The sequence below is a fragment of the Lemur catta genome, chromosome 11 (assembly GCF_020740605.2).
Source record: "Lemur catta isolate mLemCat1 chromosome 11, mLemCat1.pri, whole genome shotgun sequence".
Lineage (NCBI taxonomy): Eukaryota > Metazoa > Chordata > Mammalia > Primates > Lemuridae > Lemur > Lemur catta.
In genome coordinates this window covers 44,801,365-44,828,946 of record NC_059138.1, presented here as the reverse complement: position 1 = coordinate 44,828,946, position 27,582 = coordinate 44,801,365, and the positions used below count along the sequence as shown (strand labels likewise).

The 27,582-nt window shown below is 33.2% G+C and overlaps 1 protein-coding gene across 2 annotated transcripts in view; it reads left to right on the top strand.

Annotated features, from left to right (window-relative positions):
* The window catches only part of CACNA2D1 (calcium voltage-gated channel auxiliary subunit alpha2delta 1), a 469,212-nt gene that overhangs the window by 276,477 nt on the left and 165,153 nt on the right, over positions 1-27,582 (top strand). For both annotated transcript variants that reach the window (XM_045564425.1, XM_045564424.1), the window contains exon 5: positions 13,018-13,059. In XM_045564425.1, the coding sequence (XP_045420381.1) occupies positions 13,018-13,059 (42 nt within the window). The remainder of the gene's footprint in view (positions 1-13,017; positions 13,060-27,582) is intronic.

Genomic DNA, 27,582 nt, shown 5'->3' with positions numbered 1-27,582 from the left:
GAAGCAAACTAATCAAAGCATCACTGGAAAAAAAGTAGATGAACCCAGCTACTAGGTCTTATGTGATCTAAAGCAAAACATTAGTGGAAACATCAAAACATAAAGGTGGAAGGATTCTAGGGACCCTATTTGTCAGCCAGCTCATCATTTTACAGAGCAAGAACCAAAGCCTGGGAAAGCCTCATTTGCTTAACTAGTCAATGCTTAGTCATTTGTTGATTTAGTCATGTTGCAGTAAATTCTGTAAAACACTCGCTGTGTGCCTATAGTAGTTGCTGTTGGTTCCCTGCCCACATCCCTCAGTGCATGAATGCACACACACACACACACACACACACACACACACACACACACACCCCTTTAGCTTCCTACTTCAAGCATCTGCAAATCTTGGGCTTGAGGGCTTTCTCTGGTGGCCAGAATATGCAGGAGTGAAAGTCCTCAACCAGTGACAACTGGAATGGATAGATACTACCCCAGTCTCCTCTTTGGAAGTGACAGTTTTAAGTAATAGCCTGTATAGTCTCCCAGAGGTTGCCAGGGAAACTGAGTCCCAGTTGCCCACCTGCTGTTTAAACACACCTTAAATCGAATTCCTTTGCATCAGCATCACTTCTCCACTCTTGTCGTGGTGTTTCTTGGGATCACTTCCCAAATAAATTACCTGTGCTCGAACCCAATGTCAGCGTCTGTTTCTAGGGAACCATACCTAAAGAGCTAAAGACAGAGCTAAAAACTCATCCATTAAAACCTTGTCTGTAGAGAATAAAGATAATTAAGCATATAATTCAACAATTTTGTGAGGGAAGCAGGCTTGTTTATTAGTCACTGGTACCTAACTGTGATGGGCCTCAGGCCAGGCATTGAGCACGAAGACGCCTCAACTATAGTCTCTCACGGGGCTGAGAGAAGTGAACGGGTGTGGTGTGGTAAGTGCACAGACTGAAGCAGGGAGAGCAGCTGATTATTAACTCAGATGTGCACTCGTTTATTCCGTATGACAAACCAGTGATAAAGCAACTGTTGTTCTCTCTGATTTTATAGAGGAGAAAAATATCAGATGAGGGGTATTAAGAGGAAGATCTAACTGACTTGAAGTGGGAAAGCTGGGGAATTTTCCACAGCAAGCAAAGCTTCCTGGATGTACCTGAGGGTTGGAAAGGCTTTATTCCAGAGTCCTAATAGAAAGTGTGGGGAATTTCTCCAAAACACAACTCCTTCCTTCTCACACTATTTTCTACTGTAAGAAGAGCCAGGCCATATATATGTCACTCTCCTTTAGCTTTTCTTTTACTCTTTCTACCCTACTCAGGAAATTCTCAATAATCCTTTTCCTAATGGTAGGAACATCCCTTGTTCCATATTCTAAGTTCTTTCTATGGCTCATTATTTAGACTTCCTGGCTTTGTCTTTATATGTAAAATTATCCACTTTGGAAATTCATAAATCTTTTTTCAACTTTAACAAGCCTGGCTTTTAAGACTATTGCCTGATAGGGACTTAAACTTAATGCAATGTGCAAGCTAAACAATGAAGTATTTGTTTTAGCTGGTATCCATTTTCACCTAGGGTGTGGAAACTCATTGTCTCAGTGGTGGAGTTGGGATGGAGGAGAGAGAGGGGTGGGGAATCCAAATAGCAACATGATACAAGGTTCCTGAAATTTTCATCAATATATTTTCAAAAAGATCATACCTATTACATATCTAATGGATTTTGTAAGCTTTAAGTGAGATGCAGTAGTCTCCCCTTATCCGTGGTTTCACTTCACATGGATTCTGTTACGGTCTGCCGAGATCTGAAGATATTAAATGGAATATTCAGAATTAAACAATTCATAAGTTGTAAATTGCACATTTTTATGCGTAGTGTGGTGAAATCTCCCATCGTCTTCATCTGTCTCGCCTATAGCATGTGAATCATTGGTCCTTTGTTCAGTGGATCCACCCTGGACACACATTTGGGGTGGGTTTTCAATACTAATTCTGCTTGACCCCTTTGTTTTAAACTATCTGCTAAACATTTGATTGAATTATTTTCCAGAGAAGTAGGAAGAGGGGAACACTACTTAGACAAGAAAATGCTGCCATCCTCTGGGCAGGATATGAGCAAAGAAGCTATTCAGAGATCAAATCACTTTTTGCACAGGCCTTGCCCAAAGCTCGGTGGGATATCAGCTAATGAAACGTGGCCTCCTCATCTTTAAATACAACTGGCTAAGATATGAGCTGCTTATCATGCTAATTATCATGGAGCTGAAAGTTAGCAGGTAAAAGCTAGTTCAGCAGAGAGGCTTTCTTTGTCTTTGACAGGGGCAAAGGGATATGGCTACTGACAAAGCAACAGACTTTTGAGGTAGAAATAGTAAGAAGTGGGGAGAAACATGTAGTGGTAAGAATTCTAAGAAGCCAAGATACAGGAGGGAAAAAGCTCAGAATTTATTCTGAAACAAAAGTAGTAATGGTTCCTGTCCGTTAGTGACTTAGTGGCTGTCTCTGTTACCAGATCAGCTGTTGCAGGATTGCAGGGCTTCTGCTCAAGTAACCCTTATCCTTATTTTACTTAATGATGGCCCCAAAGCACACAAGTAATGATGCTGGCATATTGTTACAATTATTCTACTGTATTATTAACCTGTTGCTATGCCTAATATATAACAATAAATTAAACTTTATTATAGTTATGTATGTATAGGAAAAAACACGATATGTATAGGGATTGGTAGTATTTGTAGTTTTACGTATTCACTAAGTGTCTTGGAACATATTCCCTGCAGATGGAGGGAATATTGTAATAGATGTGAATGCCTGTCTCCTAATAGATACATAATAAATGTTTCTTGTCCTCTCCTTTCTTTCCCTTCCTACATAGCCTATAAGCCCAATGAAAGATGAATTAAATTGATTTAGTGATTACCAACCTAATATTCTTTGAGGCTCCGATTTTGGCCAGATTATTTTAAACTCAGTAATTCATTGACCATAATGTAAGTCTTCATATTTTGTTATAAGTATGATAATTTTCTGAAGTTGATAATGATTAATTTGGAAAGGCAGTTACCATTGAACAAATTAGAGTGACTCTATTGCTAGGACATCATATATTATGATCAAGTTCTCTTCACTTTGATCATGAGTCAAGAAGATCTGTGAATGTCTAAGTCAATAGGAAGAAAGATAAAAAATGAAATATTTTGGTGAATTAAATTTTAATTTTAGATGATTATACCCAAAGCTTCATTGGCATTACAGATTAAAGGGGATTAAAGCAAGTTCCTCAGCATTGTGGATGTGTTTGTTCAGTTTTGGACTGAGGTTCCTGGGAGACTTGGTACCTGAGAAGAATAATATATTTACCTTCTTATAGTCTATTTTTGCTCTCCTCATACAGTTTAAATCACATATTTATTGATATCACTTGGAACACCAAAATAGCTTACAGGCAGATTCCTATTAAAGTTTATCAGATGAAGAAATAAATTGATGTAGCTCTTAATGTTTAATAGGAATTGATCTCCTTTGAAGTTCAAGAACCAGGGAACTCTGAAATCACAGTCTGCTTGGAATTTCTCCTGGGTTTCCTATAGTAATAAAAGTGATCTACATTTTAACTTATCTGAAGCTTTTTAAAAGCTATATACTTCTTCTCTACTGTGATGCATTATGCATGTGTGTGCACATGTGCATACATGTGTGTGTTTTCAACTAGAATTTCTAATAGCTTAGAAATAGAATTTAATCTAGAATTTCTAGTAGTTTATTGTGGCCTATGATATTTATTCATTTATCATTCCATTCAATAGCACTGCATTAAATATTCCAGACACTGTGCTAGCATTGAATGTATGCATGAAAGAATACTGTCTATCCTTGAATTGGAGTATGTAAAATGATATATGGTAAAAAGTAAGAGAAGTAAGCTTACAAAAGGCCAAAATTATTTTCCAGTTTTGTTCCTCTTCTAGTATGCTAAATAAACTAGTAATAAATTAAATCCATATTTAAATGCAGATTATAAAATAAAGTTAAAAGGACTGGATTAATGTATCTCAAAGATTATTAAACATTTTCTTTATTATTGGGTGAACTGTTTAGAGTATATATATATAATGAATTCTCCGTCTCCAAGAAGTAGGTCATTCCTGCATTTATGAGAACAGTACATGGAAGGCACAAGTGTTTGGGGATAACAAGACTCAGTTTAACTGTTAATACTATTATTCTGAACTTTACAATACACAAAATTAAGATTGATAATATGTAGCTTACTGGTTTATCTTTAGCAATCAGATTCTCAGAAATACACATATATTTTTATGTCTCTAGCATGTATATAAAGCATGCATCCTGGGGCTTAGTGTGTATACAAAGCTCAGTACGTATTTATCCCTATGAATGAATGCTGAGAGTTCAGGGAAGGAATAGATTATATTTTCCATTATAATGCATAGATCACTGAAGAACACTTTAGCAACATTATTCTAATTTCATCTTCTTTAATAAAATGATGATATTTAAGCACATCATCAAAATTTTAAATTTTTTATCCAATTCTAAAGGCTAATGAAGAGCTGATATAAAGAAATTGGTCAAATTCATCTTAAAAGTGGTAATGATTTGCTGATATACTAATCACATAATAATAAGTTGGCACTGGGTCATTTTTGACCTTTAGTTCATTAGAGAAATATTAGAAAAATATTAAAATGGTTTGTTTTTATATATGATCTAAGAAAATTTGAACTCTTGGCTTCTTTGATTTTTTTTTATCTTCTACTAGAATTTTAAATTTTAGACAAAAAAGTTCATGCCAGAACACATCTGAATTTTTAGTATATAAATCATCTTAGTCACATTTTGCAAATTACCTGAATGTGATTAAAGGGAAAGCAGACACACAGGGGAAATTACAGAGATGATGAAGTAATGGAATGAAGGAATCAGGAGGGACTAGCATCTAGGACATAGATGGGGGAATAAAAACATTTGTGCTCTCATAAACTCACCAATAGAAATTAAATTTCAAGCCAAATGATATTAACTATTAGTGATAGAAAATCAGAATGGAAAAAAGCACTGTAGGAAGTGTGGTGTTTGTAGTAGCACTATCAGTTGCAGGAGTCAGAAACCAAATTCTAACTACCTTTAAAAAAATAAATTATTGGTCCTATAACTAAGAAACCTATAGATGAAGGTAGCCTGAAGGAGTCAGGCTTTCACCAGCTCAGCTTTTGCAAGCATAACTTATGGACCTATTATTAAAGGCAGAAGTATAGGGAGGGAGGACATGATTATTGAACAAATTTAGTCACTTGTTAATTTCTATAGTTAGAGAAGCGGGGATGTGATTTGTAGCCAAACGGAATCACGTGATTGGATTGGGGGGAAGAAACAGAAAACTATAGAGTTTCTTAACAGAAAAAATTTTTACCAAGCAAAGCAAATCCACATAGGTTACTGTTTTTAAAATATAAAAATTACTGATTTACTGCTTATATAATTTTTCCCAGCATGATTATACAGTTTGAGTGTTGGGATGGACAAGCAAACTTTTTTCCTTTTGATAAGCCCAGATATTTTATTATTAGACACGACAGACAGAATTACATTTCAATAAATAATAAGAACAAACATAGCATAAGGAAAAAGAAAAAAATTACAAAAACTGTACACATGTCCCTTGAAAGTGTATGTGTAGGTAATTAATATAGAGAATTATTACATTCATAACTTTGTTGACCTGCAATTATAACTAAAAAATAATTTTAAGTGAAATGGTGATTCCTTGTGTTCCATGTTTATATGAACACTTTGAATATATACCGTCTATATCAGTATTAAGGTTTTTTTTATTTTTTATTCAGAATATTATAGGAGGTACAAATGTCTTGGTTACATGTATCGCTTTTGTAGTTTCAGTCAATGTTATAAATGTTCCCATCACTGAGATAGTGTGCATTGTACCTGTTAGGTGTGCATTTACTCAACCTTTCCTTCCCCCTCCCACCTACTTGATTTCTGTTGAGTTTTACTTCCATATGTACACATAAGTGCTGATTGATTAGTTCCAATTTAATGGTGAGTGTGTGTGATGTTTGTTTTTCCATTCTTGTGATACTTCACTTAGAAGAATGGTCTCTGGTTTTATCTAGGTTGTTACAAAAGGTGTTATTAGTTCCCCATTTTATTAATGGCTGAGTAGTACTCCATGATATACATATACCATATTTTATTAAGCCACTCATGTGTTGTTGGGCAGTTGGGTTGTTTCCACATCTTTGAGATTGTGAATTGTTCTGCAGTAAACATTCTAGTGCAAGGGTCTTTTTAATAAAATGACTTTTTTTCCTTTGAGTAAGTGTCCAATAGTGGGATTGCTGTATCAAATGGTAGGTTTACTTTTAGTTCTTTGTCTCCCTACTGCTTTCCATAGAGGTTGTGCTAGTTTTCAGTCCCATCAGCAGTATATAAGTATTCCTTTCTCTAACTTTTGGAGTTTTTCTGGACAGGAATGCATAAAAATTGATGTGTAAAAGAGATGTAGAGTTGAAAAGAGTTTAGAATAACAGAAGTTTGGAGTATAGCTACACATTTAGTGGACACGATACATACAGAAACAAAAAAAAATACCACTTGCGTTAAGCTTTCTTATAAATTATCTCATTTGGTTTATCAGTTTAAAAAGAACAATAACTAGTGATTCTATTTCTTTTTTCACTCAACTACATGTAATCCTTGAAGATAGTTCTTTAAATAGACTCACTGCATACTAACTGATCTAAGAAAATAAAAATATAATTTACTTCATGTATAAGTATAGATAAAGCTAAAAGATAAATTCTTTGGATATGTATTCTCTATTTCTTTTTTATATATAAAATAATAGTGAACATTTCTGGGGAACATATCATGTGCTTGGGACTGTGCTAAACATTTTATATCGATTATCTCATTTGTAGTCTCTTGTTACATAATATGAATGCAGGTTTATTACATGTCTTTAGTAACATGGTAACATTAATCTCCAGATGGGCCTGTAGCCATCTTTATTTTTCCTTTTATCCTTTATATTATATACTTTCTCAATATGTTCATGTGTTCCAAACCTCAAATAAATATAATGACATGAATAAATACTTTTTCAAGGACTATTGTCTTAGAAATAATTCACTCACATTCATATCCTCCCTCTTCTCCCCGACACCTCTTCCTATTTTATTTATTTATTTATTTATTTTATTTTTATTTTTTTATTATTATTTCAGCATATTGTGGGGGTTATTTATGTATTTATATATATTTTTGAGACAGAGTCTCTCTCTGTTGCCCGGGCTAGAGTACCGTGGCGTCAGCCTAGCTCACAGCAACCTCAAACTCCTGGGTTCAAGTGATCCTTGTGCCTCAGCCTCCTGAGTAGCTGGGACTACAGACACAACACCCAGCTAATTTCTAAAGGTTTTGTAGAGACGATATCTCACTATTGCCCAGGCTGACTAAGTTATTTAATTCACACAGTGTTGCAGTGCTGCTGGTGGAACTCATCCCATGTACAATAGTTGATTTGGCCACAATAGCAGTACCGCATATGGTTGCTAGGTCAAATTGCTACAAATATATTTCCAGAAAAGTTGAGTTATAAATGATTTTAGCTAAACAGTGTGGATCTTGGCTGGCAGGAATCATTAACATAACTCATTTTTAATGAACACTATCCATAACGTTCAACCAATTGACTTCGTATTTTAAACTCAGGAGTGATAAAAATGACAGTGATAATGCAATTATTTTTTTTTACAGTGACTTTAGCAGACAATACAATTGCCCAGAATTTGTCAGGCTGTGGATCATTTGCACAGCCAAGGGTGTAGCCAAGAAAAAAGTATAAGGAAATTGGACAGGAAGTTAATCTCTATTTAAATTTTGAATGTGTCATATATTTTAGTTGTTGACTATAAAATCCTAATATTCAGTTCTAATATTTAAGCCTTATTCCTGGCAACATCTTATTTCCTTGTGGAAGCTTTGTTTGCCTCAGATTTTTAACATAAACTATTCATCAGAGGCCAACTTTTATGGAAAGTGGCATGCAAGGGACTGTCACTCACAATATACATTTTTAAGATGGAAAGGTCTATTTTGCTCAGATTTAATTTTTGACTCCCAGTAGACACTGGGGGACTAAAGTAATTTATGTCTCAACTTGCTAGGGGATGTTTTAAATTTTAGTAAGCAGCAGTATTATATTAGCATGGACCATTTGGGTACATTTGTTTCTAGGAGATAATAAATAACTAAACTACATGGTTAAAAATCAGAAACAAAACAATTTGTCCTTGTCATCTGGTGGTGCTTAAATTATGAAAAATAGCTCTCTAAAGGTTTCATCCATGAATCTAGTGTGAGGCTGTTGCTAACTTTACTCTATCATACTGTACATAATGCATTGAAATCCACTGAAAACCTCTGTGTTTCAGTGTGAAATATCTTCCAAGATGATGATGTTTAATAATTTGCATAAAAACATTTAGACAAGAAGATAATAGAGAAACAAGATGATGCAATTCTATCATCTGTGTCTATGTTAATTAGTTTATATGGCATAAGAATTAAATGATACTGGTATAGCTCTACTTTCCGGAGGAGAGACAGGGAATTTTGAGTGATAGGGAAATTATTAAGAAAGAAACACACACACACACACACACACACACACACACACACACACACACACACGAACTGATCAACAGAAGGGGAGTGTCTCAACTATCTGAAATTTTTAATTCTCAACTATATTGAAAACTGGGAACGTTTTGGTTTATATGGTTATGCCATCCAGCCATAATAAGAGACATTTTTCATATCTAGCAGGTCAGAGTGATTGGGTCAGCTATCACCTTCTTGCCACAAATGAGTTGGAAGGTGAGAGAGAGCTTACTCCCTATCATCAGGGTGTCGATATTATTCACCTTTGTTTCTCCAACACTTAGCACAGAGAAGGTTGCCAAAATAATTGTTGAATGAGTGCGATGTGGCTCCCTCTGTTGATGTGAAGACCCCAAAATCTCTCTGTACAAAATCCAAGTGAGATGGAGGCAGACCGGGTCAAAGGAGAAGGAATTCACGTGAGACCTTTCCCTTTCTCCTCTTAATTCCACCCTTTTAAAGCATTTAACTGTTTTTTATAAAATTTCCTCTTCTAATTTTCTTTTAGCAAGGAGTTCATTTTAACTAGAACTCATCTCTCTAAAAGCCTCAGAACAGAATTTGGTTGATTCAGTGTGAATTGTCCTTTATTCCTGAGAATTGTCCTTTATCTCAATAATGCTAAGATTGGTTCTGGATATATTAATATTTTGGTGATTCAGTGATTGAATCACTCTAGCAAAGACTAATTTAGTTTAACATAACTGCACATATCTTAATATATATTTTTATATAGCAGAGAAGATATCTATAAATGAATGTGATATGAAAGAGAATTATTACTTTTCCAAATTATTTTTTCAAACTTACACTTAAAATTATTTCTCAGCCAAATAATTCTCACACTGTCTAAACAAAAGTCATGAATAAATCCTTGCAGTTTTCTATAGGAAAATATGATGAACTGAGACTGGAAAAAATATGTATATTTTTGAGATATAGTGTCTTGCTCTGTTACTTGGGCAAGAGTGTAGTGGCATCATCATAGCTCACTGCCACCTCAAACTCTTGGGCTCAAGCAGTCTTCCTGTCTCATCCTCCTGAGTAGCTAGGACTACAGGCATGCTCCACCTTGCCGGGCTAATATTTTTTGTTTTTTGTAGAGATGGCGTCTGGTTGTGCTGCTCAGGCTGGTTTCAAACTCCTGGACTCAAGTGATCCTCCCACCTTACCTTCCCAAAGTGCTAGTATTACAGGCATGAGCCAACATGCTCGGGCTGGAAAAATATTTTTATATAGTTATATAAAAATATATATAACCATGTTTGACATTTATCTTAATGTCATATTGCTGTAGAGCTGGACTGGGTTGACAGAACAAATGCAAAGTTATAGTTTCCCCAACTCCTGATGCCCTGTGTGAATTTAGCCTTACTAAAATTGATCAGCTGAGCTTTTCTGTTAAAATAAGGAAAATAATGAAATGTGCAGATACTATCAATGAGAAGTTTGAGGTATGAGAAAGAAAAGCATATTTATAATATGAGGTAAAGAAAATGCTGCTAAGCCAAAAACAAAAAACAAAAAAATGTTTATTGGTGGAGAAGAAATTTGGTCCTGACACTTGACATAATCAGTTGCATATTCCACTGAGGTCTGTGTTCTCTTCTGAAAACTTGACAAGTTTCTAAGCACACACATTTGAATAAGTGTTTCATTGTTTTATTGTTTTCTATAAAAACTAACATTTTTGTTCTTTGCATTTATATTTTGGCCATGTCAGAGATGAGTGTTATATTAAGAAAGAACACTTTTAAAACAGAAATATAAAATACCCATTAACAGGAAGGTATATGGATCTTTGATGTGCAATATAATTTATGACTAGTATGTTTTTTCTTCAGTTTGTTTAAAAACTCAGTTTTTGGGATTATATGTTATCCAGAATTCAGAAAGCCTTGTGCAAATATATAAAATTTAAATAAACTTTGGAATATATATTTTTAATAACAGTTTTAGAAGCAAAACAGAGTTTTAGAGTCCAGAACACTCACCTACATGGAACCTCACAATATGGAGTTTCTGAAAGGAAAGCTAAGTAACAGAGTTTTATGTAAAATACAGTATAGTTAAAAAAAAAAAAAAAGACATTTGGAAACTCTCAATAAACTTAGATTTTCTTTCTTTTTATTTTCACGTAATTTCATGCAAAGTCTATCTTAACAGATTAGAAATACTTAGTTTGAATTAATACTAGTATTTCTTTATCATACTTGCACCCTCTTCTAACCCTGTATGAAGATACCCTTAATCATAGCTTTAATAAATATCTAAAATTAATTTAACTTTTACTTTTATATTATTATTTTTATTTTATTATATTTATTATTTATTAGGGAAAAAGTTGACTAATCAACCTAGTCAATCAGCTCTAGTACCATGGACTAAGTTGTAATCCTACATACATAGGTTGTTTCGGATAATTGATCTTTAGCCATTATTTTACCTAAATGGTAGGAGTAGATATATTTAACTTATTTTATGCCTTTCTTGGCACAACAGAATGTGAATAGAGATACTTAGTATCTGTTGACATGATTATGTTGAATTGCTTGCAGTTTAATGCAACTTCACCTTGTTTTTTATATGTTCCAATTCTGTAAATAAAAGCAAAAAAATGGCAGGAAGAAAGCCTAAAATGAAAATAAACTTAGTGTTTTCAGTTTTGCTGGAATCCATATTCTAAATTGAAAAGTTGTCTCCTAAGTATAAATTACAGAGTTGCAAGTGGGATCAATAAACTAGTAATTAGGTTTGGGTCTCCGGTGGTTTCGGAAGATTCTCTTGCTTTGTGTATGTGATGAGATCTGATTTTTATTTTAACTGTTAAAAACTAATGCTGTAAGAAATATTTTAGGAACTAGAATTTTTATGTGTATTAAAATTTTCTAACTACTTAATAATTCGTTTCTAAAAAGCAATTAAATAATTTAAAAAGTTTTAGTAATTCTAAATGAAATAACTTCAAACTGATGGTTTTTACTCAGTATTATGAATCATATATTCTGATATTTATGTTTATAGTTTTTGGTTTGGTCTTCATGGAGACCTATATTTTATAGATCTTCAGTTTCCTAGTATATTCCTCAAACAAACTAACAAAGGTAATTTTCTATGGCAAATAAGTTGAGAAACAAAACCAGATATATTTTCCTCTTGGACATTTATAGTGTACAATCATACACTGAGGCCCTGTGAAGTCCTACTGAAAAGAGACAATTTTAACTTTATTGTTCTCTCAAGTCATATGACTATGGAATGCTTTTGCCTGTGAAACATCTATTAATATTTTGAAGAACTAGTGATTTTTTTGGAGGAGTGATACATTTTGAGAAGCACTAATTTAGTAAATTTTCCCCAAGCAATTTTCTTTTAAATACACTGTGGATTATATGTTTTTAATAAAATTTTAGAGTCTCTATGTTTGTGGATGTGTAAGAGGCACAGAAAAATACATCTTTACATAGCAGTCAATTTACAACTGCAGACATAAGGAAGATGGACTATATCTTCAATCAGTTCAGGAGAAGAAAGGAAAGAGCAATCTGTATAAGTGGATTATTTTTATATTGCATAGAAATAGCCTCAGAGACACAAAGAATAGTAGTTTTAAATTCCTTGACAGTCATTTCATTCATCCTTTCTCTCCCATTTTCCCCCTGCAGCACAATTTGTAGCCCTAATTTGTATTTATGGTACTTTTCAGCAACATCATGGCTAGCAGAGTTGTCCATTATATATTTATTCTTGCTAAAAAGCTAATACTAATTTACCACTTTGCTAGAATATGAGAATATTAGTGTGTTAGATAATCTGATATTTTTTGCTATCTGAATTCCCAGTTGCTCATGATTCCTTATCTGACTCTCATAAGGTAATTTCTGCCAATATTACATATGTGTGTGTGTATATATATATAAATCATGGCTTCAACAAAGTGTTAATAAGACACTTATCGTACATGCTTCTTGAAGTATCCCATTTATTACTTAATACATATGTATGTGTTTATATGTATAATATATATTTTTGTACAGCTGTTTGACTTATGAATACACACTTCATTTTTTCTTAACAAATGGTTCTTAGGCTTATATTGAGAACTTATTCCCAATGCAAGATGTGCTTTGCAAATACCTTTTCTACATTCTTTTAATGTTCTTAGAAAAATATTGGCTAATATTTGTGGAATATATTGTGAAAGAAATATTACAAGTATTTTAATATTTAAAATATGCATAAAATGTACTAAGTGTTGATGCAGTATTTTTTGTTCTTACTCAAGTCAATAAAGCACTTTTTTTTTCTTTTGTAGAGCAATGAAGTTGTCTACTATAATGCAAAGGATGATCTCGATGTGAGTATTACAAGTTTTACATTAAATTCCAAGAAAAACTTATAGTAGAATGATTGGTTTTAGAGAACAAATTGAGCTAGCAGGTTTAGTTTTTAAGAAAATGTTACAGAGCATAAAGAAAATACTAGTCAAACAGTAATGATGAATTTTAGTGCTTTAGAGATTTTTAACAACTTTTTATTGGCATCTTCCTGAGTAAAAATTCCATGTGTTTGCCTGGGTCTGAACTCCCACTGCACTCTGTCCAGACTTCACTCCATTGCACTGCCTGTGATCCTCTGGAGTCCATTAGCAATGCTGAAGACAGAGATCGTATCCCATTCATCTCTGTATCCTGACTCCCCTCTCTAGGGTCACCACACATACCTGCTCCGACTTGAATTGCACACACCAGGGGGAACCATTTATTTCAACTGCAATGTGAATGACACTCCAGAAGCTGTACAACAACTAGCTCTGCTGGTCCAATCTTTGAAATAAAGTAGTTGCTTTTAAATGCCTTTAAATAAATCCCTTTAAATAAATGCCTGTAATATACATATTCAAATTAATTAAGGACATGGATTACTTTAGCACTAATGAATTACTTTAATGTTTGCCACATTTGGATAGAAATTGAAGAGACATGTTAATTACTTAGTTATGATGGAAACATTTCTAAAATTATAAAGATTATACTGAATTTTACAGAATTATCATATATTTGACTATTTACATCAGAAAAAATACTTAGATATACTTATCTATTTACACAAAATTATTTGTTGAGGGTCTTCTATATTTTAAGTATTTTAAGAGCTTGGAATAAATCAGTGAAAAACAAATATAATAAAATTATTATATGTCATCCATTCTTTTTTATCTGAATAAAAAATTATATTCCTATACTATTGTATAGAATTTTCTTCTAGCTGTTTAAAAGATAAAAGTGAAAAAAGTACACAAAACAAGTAGAGCTGATTTTCAAAAAAGCAAAATAATTATAGTTTGCTTGAAATGTCATAGTTTCCCAAATTATACCAGTGCTACTAGTACTTCTGAATACCATAGTTTTTTTGAGCACTAACTTTGCATGCTCCTAACTACTTTACACAAATTATTTTACGTAATTCCTACAAAAAACTATGAATAAAGTAGGTTTTATTTTTTCCAATTCATAAATGAGTAACTAAGATTGTTTTAAAATGTATTTTCTTTCCTCTAGACATAGGTAGTTTGCTGGTGATATCTTTTTTCTTATGATGAATATATCTGTCATTTTAATGATGTAGGAGGTTTATTAAGGACAAACTGTCAGCTAACTCAACATGTTTTAATGGTTTATTGATTGGTATCAGAATAAATGTCAGTTTTGAAGAGATGTTTAGTTTCACCCTTAGAATTAGTATTTGATGTTTAAAAATCATATGGTCATTTAAAAATATATACAAAATCTTCATCAACCTTCCTGGTGGTACATTGATGGTCACTTTTTTTAAACATTTAATTTGTAAAACTAAGACAAAGATTTTATAATAAAGTGAATGGATTGACATGCAGTCCTCCAATTAAGCATTGCCTAAAGATAATGAAACCAATATTGTATGCAAATACATATTTTTTTTCTGTAAACTAATTAAAGAAATTACATTTTTATGTCAGCAGTGTTATTTACTTGATCAGGTTTGCTTATTAATTAGAAAGTTATTTTTATTTTACTTAGAAATTGGCCATTTTTCTTTGTTCAAAGGTTTAGCAATTATGTGCACAAATGTCAATATGACTTTTTAGTAAGTACCACCCCGCTTTCAATCACAGTGCTTCAGAGTTGCCCATTTAAACATATTTACCCATTACAAGTGGAAAAGTGCACATGGGCCACATATTTGAATGAATTGAGTTGTCCTCAACATTTTCTTACATGGTTTGTCTACACAGATGCTCATTCATTTAAACAAAATTTTCTGTGAGGGAGAAAAGTTCGTGTGAGTGAACCATTGAACTTGCCCTGTTTTTTGCCTTTCCTTATCCAAAAATTAGTCTATAATACTACTGTGGGTTATAATTATGCCTATGAAAAGGATTCATTTTCTTTTTTAGGACATAAGGTGAACCTTAGCAAATTAAATCAAAATGTTATTAGTAGCAAAATATCACCATTTAAATTTAAAACTTAAAAACCTGGTCAGCAATGTTCATTTCTTTATATACAAATAAGTAACACTGCCAGATTAATTTGCAGAGTGCTGGATAGTGGAAAGACAACTAGAATAGGAATCAGACAAATTTACGCCCAATGTAGTCCTAAAATTATAGTCGCCCCTAGAGCATTAAAAATTTGAAATCTTCTTCTCTCATCTAAGACAGATATAGCTGGGTAGGCAATTCAGAAAGTTCGTTCCAGTTCTGTATATTCTTGGATTCTTATGAAATATATACAAGTGTTTATAAAGAGTTTACTTACATGTTTAAAGAATATGGCCACATTATAGAATTTAATAGTTGAAAGGGAGGGAGAAAAACACATTCATTACCCTCATACCCTACTATAAACATTTTCCTGGTTTTCTTATCAATATAGGTATTCACTTATTTCTGTGATTCTTTAAGTGAAGAAGTTTATAAGTGGCGTAGTCATTTTCTATCTTGTGACAAATTAGTTCTTGGATCATTGTTTTGAGTTGATATAACATGATTTAATTAACTCCTCTTCTACCTTGGAAATTTCATTTTCCTTTGTGACTATTCACATAAATACCAATGCAACAGACATCTTTGTGCATGAACATTTTTCTACAAAGTTTTGAATTTATTTTAAGATAGATTCCCAGAAGTAGGAATATTGGATCAAAAATTTTAGACATTTTAATGAATTTTGATACATTTTGCAAAATCATGTATGAAAAGGACCAGAACAAGTTCCACTGTCATCACTAATGAACAGAGTAATTATTTCCTCAAAGGCTGTTCAGTATTATATTAGAAGATAATTTAACACATTAAAATAATTTTCATTGTTTTGATGACTTGTGTCTGTCCATATTCAGATTTTGTTCCTCACATGGAAAGCCATGTTTTTTCAGGCTCTTTTACTTGTGAAAGTTGTCTAAGCAAAGTAAGGCTCAATTTGCTTATCTATAGATTCTGTATATTAATATGCATTCTTTAATAATATTAAATATCTAAAATAATATTTTACACATATAAATCTGAATACCTATTAATTGATATAAGCATTAAATAAATGTTACTTGCATTTGGCCATAGTAATGGGTCTGGGTATTTTTTTTTGTAAATACATGATATTTTTATTTATAACAAATAAGGAATTATTTTATTTGTAGTCAGGACATTTTAAAGGATATTTTTGTATTCACTTAATTTTCATCTGTATGGCATGTATTTCCACATGGAATTTGAGCTGATTTAGTGTAAAAAACCAAATTCAAATGTTTCAGAAAGAGACATCCGAAACCTAGAGATGTGTAGAAAACATTCTGCCCTAGGTATTTGGGGAAATTTTTATTGTATCTAAATACTTAATTTTATTTTGCATTTCCTGTAGTTCATGTCAGTTACAGAATCAAAATTGATGATGTGGCTGTCATTGCTTAAGATAAAGCAAGAATGTAATTTGTCAAGGGTAAAACATGTTTGGGAGGAATGACGTGAGAAATATAATTCTACTTATATAAAGCTTTTAAAAAATGAAAAGGCCAATACATTTTCATTTTGAATCTCAACCTGAATGTGAAACATAAGGTGAATCCTGCTAACATAGTCCAGTCTTCTGGATTTGGAATATAATATTTTACGTAAAATTTTTGAGAATTTATAAACAACTTTAAGAGAATTCATTTTAAACAACACTGAAAGATTTTTATTGGAGAAGCTCAACGTGCTTTGGATATGATACTGTAGCTCTTTTATAAGACCTTTTGAATCAAAAGACATTTTGAATCAAAATGAGCCATGTTTTATTGATTAGCACATCAGTTTCTCTGTTACAGGAAAATGTAAAATAAAAGTGGCTAAAACTAGACAGAAGTTAATTCCTCTCTCATGGAACAGTCTAGATACCATCTAGATACTAGATAATATGGCAACTCAAAATCATCTGGTCTCCAAGTTTCTTCTCCCATGTTCTCTGCTCTGCTCAATGCAGCTTGTCTAAGTTGTGGTCTAAGATTGATGCTCTAATACCCACAATGGGTTTTTTGCATTCTAGAAAACAGGTGGAAGGCAAGTGGCAATAGGGGACATGTCCCTTGCCTTTAGGGGTATGCTGTGGAAGTTGCACACATCACTTCTCTCTGCATCCATTGGCTACAACTTAGTGACTAGCCTTCCCTAGTCGCATAGAGGATGTGGAGTATAATCCCCCTCCTGTATATACTCAGCTAAAATGTAGACTTCTGTTAGTAAAGAAAGAAGGGGAAGAATAGTAATTGGGACATAATTAACTAGTAATTTCTGCACACATCTTTAATATATTCTTCTTGACATATTAAAGTTCATGCTAACACTCCACCTACTTTTCTGAGTGACTTCTATCATTTAAATATAGTCAAATTTTTTTACTGAAAGAAAATTTTCTTTCAAAGTAAAATAAAGTTGTGTACCACACTATTTTCTAATCTCTCTTAATGCATGTGTTATGATCACTATGATCAAATTGTTTTCTGCAATCAAAATATTTACTATTTTACAGTGTAAGAAAGTTAAGAACTGTAAGTAAATGTTGTACTTTGATGTTCCACTTCAGGATTATATTATTTTTTCAAAGATTGTTACTTATCTGATGAAGTTGGACTTTTATGAATAATGAAATTTACTCACTTTCACCAAAAGTTTTGCAATAGAGCATGGATTTAATTGGCTGCTCTGTCCACAACTATCTCCCAATATTTTATATGTCAAATGTTCACAAATCATAATGCAATCACTTTGGCTTTTGTTTAAATTTGACTCACTATAACTGTTATTTATCCTGGCTTTTCTTTTCTTTTTTTTTTGAAGACAGGGTCTTGCTGTCTTTCCAGGGCTAGAGTGCAGTGGCATTATCATAGCTCACTGCAACCTTAAACTCCTGAGCTGGAGTGATCCTCCCAAGTAGCTGGGACTACAGGTGTGCACCGCCATGCCTGGCTAATTTTTCTATTTTTTGTAGAGATGGGGTCTCACTCTTGCTCAGGTTGGTCTCAAACTCCTGGCCTCAAGCGATCCTCTGCCTTTAGCCTCCCAAAGTGCTAGGATTACAGGTGTGAGCCACTTTGCCGGGCATGTCGTGGCTTTTTTATATACCATTTTAGTTGTGTATTTTTATTGTTCAATTTCTACAATGTCACATTCTTCATTAAAAATTGGTCATTTGAGAGTGTATAATGTGAATTAACCATCTGTCCACATCTAATATCTAATTAAACAATGCAATTAGTTGGAATACTAAATGCTGAGAAAACATCAGTTTTTGTCCTCAGTATGTTTCAATGGTGATATAAATATCTGAGAGCTATTAAAAGAAACATATTAAATTTATCAGAGCTTATTTGAGCAGTGTTCATGAATTGAGCATCACTCAGAACAAAGAGAGTTCCACCTGGCAACATGGGCAGGCAAGATTTATAAATAGAAAATGGAAGTGATGTACAGAATCAGCTTGATTGGTTATAGCTGGGTATTTGCCCTTTTGGGGCATTGTGTGATATGGCATGTGCCTTCCTTGGACATGGTCCGATCATTTGACAGCCTATGATTGGCTAAAGCTCAACTGCTGGGATTGGCTAAGACTCAGCTATTTTTTACAAGAATGTATTCTTAGGTTGCAGTTTGTTTACATACTAACCTAGGTTGCAGTTCAGTATGTGGAAATTCAAAATTCTAATGCAGCTTTAAGCCAAATTTAATTTAAAAGGGCTAAACAAAGTTTATGCTTTAAATGTTATATGTCCTGGAGAAAACTAAAAGATAATAACCCAAGCCTCTGGTTATTATTTATAACCTTTCCCCTAGTTCTACTTTAGCAGGAGATTTTTTTTTTTCCCAACTCCTAAGACTAGGAGAATAGTGATCATTTTCTATATTTTCAAATACTGTTATAGCAATCATTTCCTTTTGTTGCTCCAATACAATCACCTAAGTTTTAGATATTAGTCTCAAATATTTACTTAAAAGCTATTGAAATGATCTCATTTTATGGTTCTAAATTTTAAATATATTTTAAATTATGTGATACATTATTAATTTATAAATATTCCTAAAAATAATATTTATAAATATATTTTCCACAGTCAAGACCTTCAAGTCGCTTACTATTGATTTTGTTTGGTATTTAAGATGCTGCAGAAGTTTTACCATATACTTTTCTAAGGAGACATAACTTTTGGCAATTAAATGACAGTGTCTCCTTCTTGGAGGCACAGCCAGTCTTTATGACTCAATTATTATGTTCCCTTGAGGTCCCTCCTTGCAGTATAAGTTTCCACAGGGCAGCTTTTGTGTACTTACAGCGGCTGACATAACTCTTATAATATCTAGCACATTATAATCACTCAATAAAATTTTCTTACCCAGGAATGCTTTCCCATTTCTATTCTCTGTTTTGTTTCATTTGTAAAGAGACCCTTTCACCACTGCCCCCAACTTCAGCCTTGATGTTTGTGGGTCTCTGTGATCTAGAGGATTGACATTGAGATACATACTTGAAGAAAATGCTTGTTTTTAGTGAGTGCCTACCATTGGCCAGCAAGTATACCAAATATTTTATATCATTCTCTTCCCTCTAGTTACAAATATGACAACAGTAAGGACAAATACTTGGAAAAAATTTGTACACGTGACCATTTCCTGGTGCTAAGACTAGAGAGGCTTTTCTTTGTTTAAGACCAATGAAATAGAAAATAGTCAATGGAGGAATCTGTGAAAGATTCAGTAGCAGTGTAGTAGATATACCATAGTATTAAAGAAAATTTCCTCTGAGATAATGTTACTTACCTTCTTAAGGTAAAAAGAAAAACATTAACTGTATGCTTAGTGCCACCAATGAAAGAGCCAGTGATCTATAAAAAGTAGACTAAAATAAAAACATCAGAACAAAAACCACTGAAACAAAATTCCCATTGGAAGAACCAACAGATTTGACAATGCAAATTATTCATCAGTGATGCTCAGGGTCATCTTGAGAAATACTCCCTGAATGCCAAAAAGTAAGATAAATTATGAGAACTAAAATAGTAAATATGGAGGTCAGAATTCAGAGATGTATCCATAAGTCTTATATTCCCAAAGACTAACTCAACGTGTATGGATTAGATACAATCATCAAGGATTTAATGGAAGAAAACATTCAGGTCTGCAATGGAATCTGTATATAATTGCAAATTTGGAAGGCCTACAGTGTTTCAGGCAAAGGTTTTTTAAAGTCAGGAACATTTATACCAAAAACTTGCTCAAGGATATCCAAGCAGAGATTTCTAGTAGGCAGCTAAATATTTAGTTTGGTTGCTTAGGAGAATGGCCTAGAATAGAGTTTTATGTTTAGCTTGAGTGGAATTTGAAAACAAGTGGCTGAAATTTCTCTAGCAAGTGTGAAGTTACATATATAGCAAGGCCAGATTCAACTAAAGATATATTTCGGCGTGCTCACACGAAGTTAAAAACAAAATGAATTTGAATACCTTTGGTTGTAGCACGTTCTCCAGCCTGCCATGATCCCACTATTTTCTATTGTCTTACTCTCAGCCTGCTTCACACATCTACACAATAGAAAAAAATAAAATAATAAAAATGACAAGGCTGGGTGTGATGACTCATGCCTGTAATCCTAGCATGTTGGGTGGCTGAGGTGGAAGGATCACATGAGGCCAGGTGTTTGAGACCAGCCTGAGCAACCTAGCGAGATCCCCATCTCTACAAAAAATAGAAAAATTAGCCAGGCACTGTGGCGCACACCTGTAGTCCCAGCTATTCAGAAGGCTGAGGCAGGAGGATCGCTTGAGCCCAGGCGTTTGAGGTTGCTGTGAGCTATGATGACACCACTGAACTCCAGCCTGAGCAACAGACTGAGACCCTATCTCCTCCACCCGTCGCTCCCCGCAAATGCCTTAAGATAGTGCAGGATAGAATCCACAAAGCAACGCCATTTAATATAAGATGGTGCAGGGGTAGGGAGTGTGAGATATGAGTAGCTAGAGTTGAATAAGGAGTAGCTTTCATAATAGAAGTGAATCATACAAAGAAGGCCTGGGTTTAGTACATGTTGGAATCAGGCTGAAATTTCGAATCGCCACATTTCTACAGTTCTTCAATTTGTATTATGCTAGTATATCTTGTATATTCTTTATATACAAGTTTCACATTTGTATATAAACAATGATATACTCTAGTGTCATCTATTGATTTTGTTCATTATAATGATGCATTGCCTCACTTAAAGGTAAAACAAGTATTAGAAGTTGATCAATTATTTCTTTAGAGTATAAGCTTTCTATTACTTACATCTGAATTGGTCAGTTTGTAGGGAGAATGTAAGCTCTTCAAGGACTCTGGTATAAGACAGTTCCTCAAGGGCATTTTGTGGTATCTATGCTCCTCTACTTAGATCACTGCTATTTATATTCACCTTGTGGCTATGAAATAAATACTGACAGCCAGATTTAGCTCAAGCAGTGGATGAAATAAGGGATAGAATTAATGTCCCCTTAAGATTGTATAATATAAAAACTACGGCTGTAGTCATTTAAACAAATTTTCCTCTTGAAATGTAAAAATGCAGGTATAACTGGGCTAAATTATTTGGTGAGCCACAGTTCTCCTGGAAAGATTTAAGGCTCATAGCCTTACTGAAAATTTAAGACAGTCTTTCTTATGTCCAGTTAATTTGTGCTAGTTAATGTTAACATGTTCACTCCTCTAATTACATGATCATGATATCATACAGCTGTTCCAATCAAATGCTAAGTATTTAAAAACCCAGTTCAAATAATTATCTCCTCTTGAAGCCTTTCTTGTTTTTTTTTATGTAGCAAATGGTATTCCTTCCTATGGATGTTCTAAGCAACTTCTAAAATATTTCTGGCTTTAATGATATAATACCTCACACTATAGTATATGTATACAAGGTTTGACCTTCCCTACTAAGTTTTTAGCAACTTGAGATAGGAATCTTATCCATTTTGTCTCTTTCATAGTATAGAGTAATTGTTGAGATAGTGCTTGCCTGATTTCTGTTTGAATACCTAGATTATTTTCATAGTATTTGTGAAGACATGTTTACTTTTTAAAGTGGTGTTGTGTTAGCAAAGTAAACTATGCTTATTTTCTTTCAAGGTGAGTAGAAACAAAATTAAGAGAGGAAATGACAAAACTAGCTTTTCCTATGGATTATATTTGAAAGAATTTTTAAAGATAGACATTTGCTTCCCTTGTTCATTTATCGGGGCTGGCTACCGAAGATGGGAGTGGCAGTGGACAATGTTTCTTCATCTGCTCCCATTTGTCCCTGGGGAACAGTCATCAGGACCAAGAGTAATGTCAAAGCAGACACAATGTGGTTTCCCCTGTGTCCAAAACTGATTCCAGTTGAAGCAGGGTTAGAATATTTGTCTGCAGTTACTACAGTGATGTAAGTATCAGTATTTTTGGCTCCAAGTCTGGGCAGCTATGGTGAGCCAAGTTATCATGAATCTTTGTGAAACATTCACTCAGGCTTATTTATATTCTCATGTCAAAACTAAGGTTTTGTCTGATTCTGCATATAATTAGAATAAATAATAGTTGTTGAGTTTTATTTCCAAAGAGGCTGCCTCATTTAAATGGGTATAATGTTTCAATGTAAGATTTGTTTTTTGTTTTATCAGGAAAAATATTGGTAAATATTTTTAAAATTTTTATTTTAAATGTTTCCTGACAAAAACATTTAAAATATTTTAAAAATATTTTTATTTAAGTTAAAAATATTTTGTATCTCTTTTATAACTGCTTCATCTCTTATCTGCTTAAATCTTTTAAGATAAAAATACAGTATTTTATTCCTAAATAGTTCTATATGCAAGCCTAGTTTTTCTTCTAAATAATAGGCATACATGTACAATTGTTGTATACCTGGTTATGCAGAAGAGGCAATAGAGTGTGATAGTTAAGAGATCGTACACTGGAGTGCTAGCTGGATATGAATCCCAGCTAAACCTTTTTCTATATGGGTGATACCGGCAAAGTTGTTTCATCTCTTCGTTTTTCACTTTTTTGGTCTGTAAAATGGAGATGACCATGCTACCAACCTCAGAGTTATTGTGAAGATTAAATTAGTTAACACAGGTAAAGCATTTAGAATATTTCCTGGCTCATAGTGGGTAGTCCAGAAATGTTGATGAATGTAAGTTTAAAAAGTATTAATGTTGAAATAAATTTAAGATAATGAAGCGATTTTTAGCACCATGGAACTTGTTTGTGTATCTGAGTGTATTAATAATAAATGGATTGAGATATTTTTCATTTTATTGTTATGAATTTAATTCTTGCATTTGTGTGAAAAACTTAAGACAATGCATGTACAAAATAAAAATCATAGTTGAATCTTCAAAAAAACATTTAAAAATTGTTTAAATTTTAAACAAAAATTACATGTCAAAATAAAATGAGAAAAGTCTGCTATTATTAACAATTATCTATGAAAATCTACATTCAAGTCTCTTTAGCTTTGAAATTTATTTAGGTTCTTAGTTTAGGTTTCTAGAGACATGTTGACCCAATAAGTCCTTAAATTCCCCGAAGATTAGTGAAGCAAATTCCCCGGAAGACATGAGTTGTGTTAGCAGGCTGCACTATTTTCTAAATTCTCAAAGTAAGCAAAAAGAAAGCAGATCATTACAAACCCTTATTAACCTAATTCCAAGATCTATGTTTCTGACTAAAATCCAAATGAAATAAGTTTAACCTAGAATCCCCATGTCATTAAATAGAGTTGATTTATTTGCTACATTTTATTTTATTGATCATGTTAAAAATTTGACCTGTCTGGGACATTTGGCTAGTCGGCTGAATTCCCTTGCATATTTATGTTGCTATTTATTTTCCTCTTAGCTCAGAGTCTTGTCTACATAAAAATTAACTCCAACATAATGTCCTACTTAAATATCTTTTTAAAAGCCCAATCTTTCATGATTTTATTTTGTAGAAATAAACAAACATGGTTCTAGAATGAGCTGGTAGGGATATGCCTTAAACAGTGATGGAATTCAGTCTAATTATTAAAGAATAAAAATCTAGGTTTCTTTTCTAACATTTAAAAAAGCTGTCTTATAGCATGCAGACTTTATTTCAGCCTCTGATGTTGGCTGATATTGAATCCTTGAGTAGGTGATAGCATAAAGATAGAATGTTAATTGCTTTATGTTCAAAATTAGGTTGGTTTTTTGTGCATCTAAAATAAATGATTTAGATATTTTGTATGCAGTATGTTTGGATGGAATTATAATAATAGGTAGCATATATATGTTTATATATATACACATATGTATATTCTATACTAGATAGTGGCATAAAAAACATTTAAAGCATACTACCTAGTATATTTACTACCTAGTATATAAAATATATATATATACTCTATGCTAGCTATTATTATAACCCTATATGTATTGTTTAAAATTCATAATAATCCTTTGTGGCACATCCCATTTATTTACTTTAGAGACTGGGTTTTGCTCTGTCGCCCAGGCTGGAGTGCAGTTGCACTGTCATAGCTCACTGCAACCTCAAACTCCTGAGCTCTATTATTTTCCTGTTTTTCAGGTACAGCAAGTGAAATATAGAGAGCTGAAGTTACTTGTCCAGTGTCACACACTTTGTATTTAATAGAGTAAGGAACTGAGTGCAGTGCATGACTCATAGCTGGCATGGTGTGTCACTGTGCTGTGCTGCCCTGCCTGCAGTGGGCACCCATTAGGGACAGAAAGCCCTCTGAAGGAGCCATTATAAATCAAGACTTGAGGTTAAATATGTTGGGTATGGTTTTGATTTAAGATTTTAATTTATAATATCCATTTTTATGTTCATATTTAATTTTGATATATTTGGCTTATATTTCATCCAACCAGCTTTATCATTGACAATTGTTAGGTTACAGTGATCTTACAATAGGTGGAAATGAAATCTCTATGATTAAAAAGCTTGTTAGACTTCGAATCCCAAGTTCCCACTGACCTAATCTAGTATTTCCAGTGATGTTTACCATGAATATCTTAAAATTCATGCATGCATCCCTGTATGGAATATAGCCACCTTATAATTTATTGGGGAAAAAACCCCTACAAAACCAATAGAAAAGGTAGAACAGTTTCTTCTAAGAATTCTGCCTTATGTTTTTTTGGGCTGCTTTCAAAAATTTTTCAAGCCTGTCCTGATACAATTTTAATGCTTCGCTCACTTGGGCACATGCTCCTTTTGCAAAGATTCTTTAAACATTGGTTCTCAGTCATTCTGGATTAGTGGCATTTCTGGTGGGATCTTGGAGTCCTAGCATTCAAGCTCTTTTTTTTTTTTTTTTTTTGAGACAGAGTCTCTCAGAGTGAGTGCCGTGGTGTCAGCCTAGCTCACAGCAACCTCAAACTCCTGGGCTTGAGCCATCCTACTGCCTCAGCCTCCCGAGTAGCTGGGACTACAGGCATGCGCCACCATGCCGGCTAATTTTTTTCTATATATAATTTTAGTTGGCCAGATAATTTCTTTCTATTTTTAGTAGAGACGGGGTCTCGCTCTTGCTGGTCTTGAACTCCTGACCTCGAGCGATCCACCCACCTCGGCCTCCCAGAGTGCTAGGATTACAGGCGTGAGCCACCGCCCCCGACCTCAAGCTCTGATTATGTTTTAGTTGTGTGACTTTAGCCAGTCTTTGCCTCAAATTTCAACAGGATATAATTGATCTTCCTATATTGCAAGGTTGCTTTTCTTTTTTTAAAAAAAAAACTCTTTTACTCTGACAATATTTTGAAAAGTATATTTGTCTATCATAATATAAAAAAATTTTTAATTCCTTAGACATAGAATGGCCTCATTTAAATATTTTTCCTTTTATAATATATAATACTAAATCATTTCCGTAGGACATGCTACATTTAACTTTCAGACTCTCTGAAATCATATAGTGCTTTTTACGATCTCTTGGTAGAAAAATATCTGATCACCTTCTTCCCAAAATATAGGTTACATGTTTAGATATGATGTATAGATACAGATTTACTATTATAGCATGGTATTATATCCTTTTCTGATACTAGTGGTTTGAAAATTTCACACATGTGGAATTGAAATCATCCCCCAACTCTTCTTTTCCGTCATACTCACGTGTATTGTGATTCTAATGGCTCTCCTCACTCTCTGCTAGCCCTGTGATAGGCAATTCACTGCCATTCATTCATCATGCAAACTAAAATTACATCTGTTTTATTTCAAGATGTTCTCCGGTTCTGTGTTTCAACTTTTTGTATGTTATCATTGTAATCCTTATCAGCAATCTTAATACATTTTATTTGAAGAATGTCTATTTTTGCCTTTTAAATTTAATAAACATGTTATTGCAATGATCAGTATCCCCTTTTAACTTAATTTAGTGGAGATTTATGTGCTTCATATTCATACTTATCTTTGACTGTCATTTGGAAAATGTATTTTTTTTGCTTTAGTATCCTCTATAGTGTTTTTTAAATTGCTGTCTTTCTTTGTGTTATCACACAATCTCAGCTGCTTCCTGTTCCCTCCCTTTCTCAAAGTCTGCATATCTCAAATGTGTCTTCTTTCTCTTTTATATATCATAATTATTATGATATATATGATGCTCATAAATATTATGATATATAAAAGAGATATCAGGTAGTAGGAAGAATACCTGAAGGCTTAACAGTGAATTTGATCTTTAAGAACTAGAATTATTTCTTCAAATTTATTTTGACCACTGATATTATAAAAATTTCATGTAAATTTGAAAATGTTCTTTTTTTTTAGTTTGTTAATATATTGCTTCTGAAGAATTAATACTATAGTTTTTCCACAGGGTAAATCTAAGGAGTTATAACATTTTAATTACCTGAATAACTGGAAAAATCTTCCGAATTCATAAAAAAATTATTTGTTTTTCATTAAACATAACTAGCTAAGCTAATGTGTTTTCTGCAAGAACAATATAGCCATTTATTATATTCATAATTTTGAAATTTTATTTTTTATTGTTATAATTCAGTAAAGCAAAAATATGCATATTATATGTAAGTCCTTAGTGTATATTTATTGTGTCATCCAACTTATATTTTCTTACTAAATCTATTCATCTACTGAGTACTTCTCAGTACTCACAGCATCCTTAAGGAGCACAAATTAAGTCAGAAGGCTCAATCATGTTGTTATTGCCATTGTACTAGATTCATTATTTAATATTTGACCCGGCCTCACAACTTGACTAGAACAGCTATGAACAGCTAGGAAGGTTCCACACCTCCTTCTCTCTAGTCATTCTGTGATTGGACATGGTCAGCTGCAGTTGCTAGGTTGAGT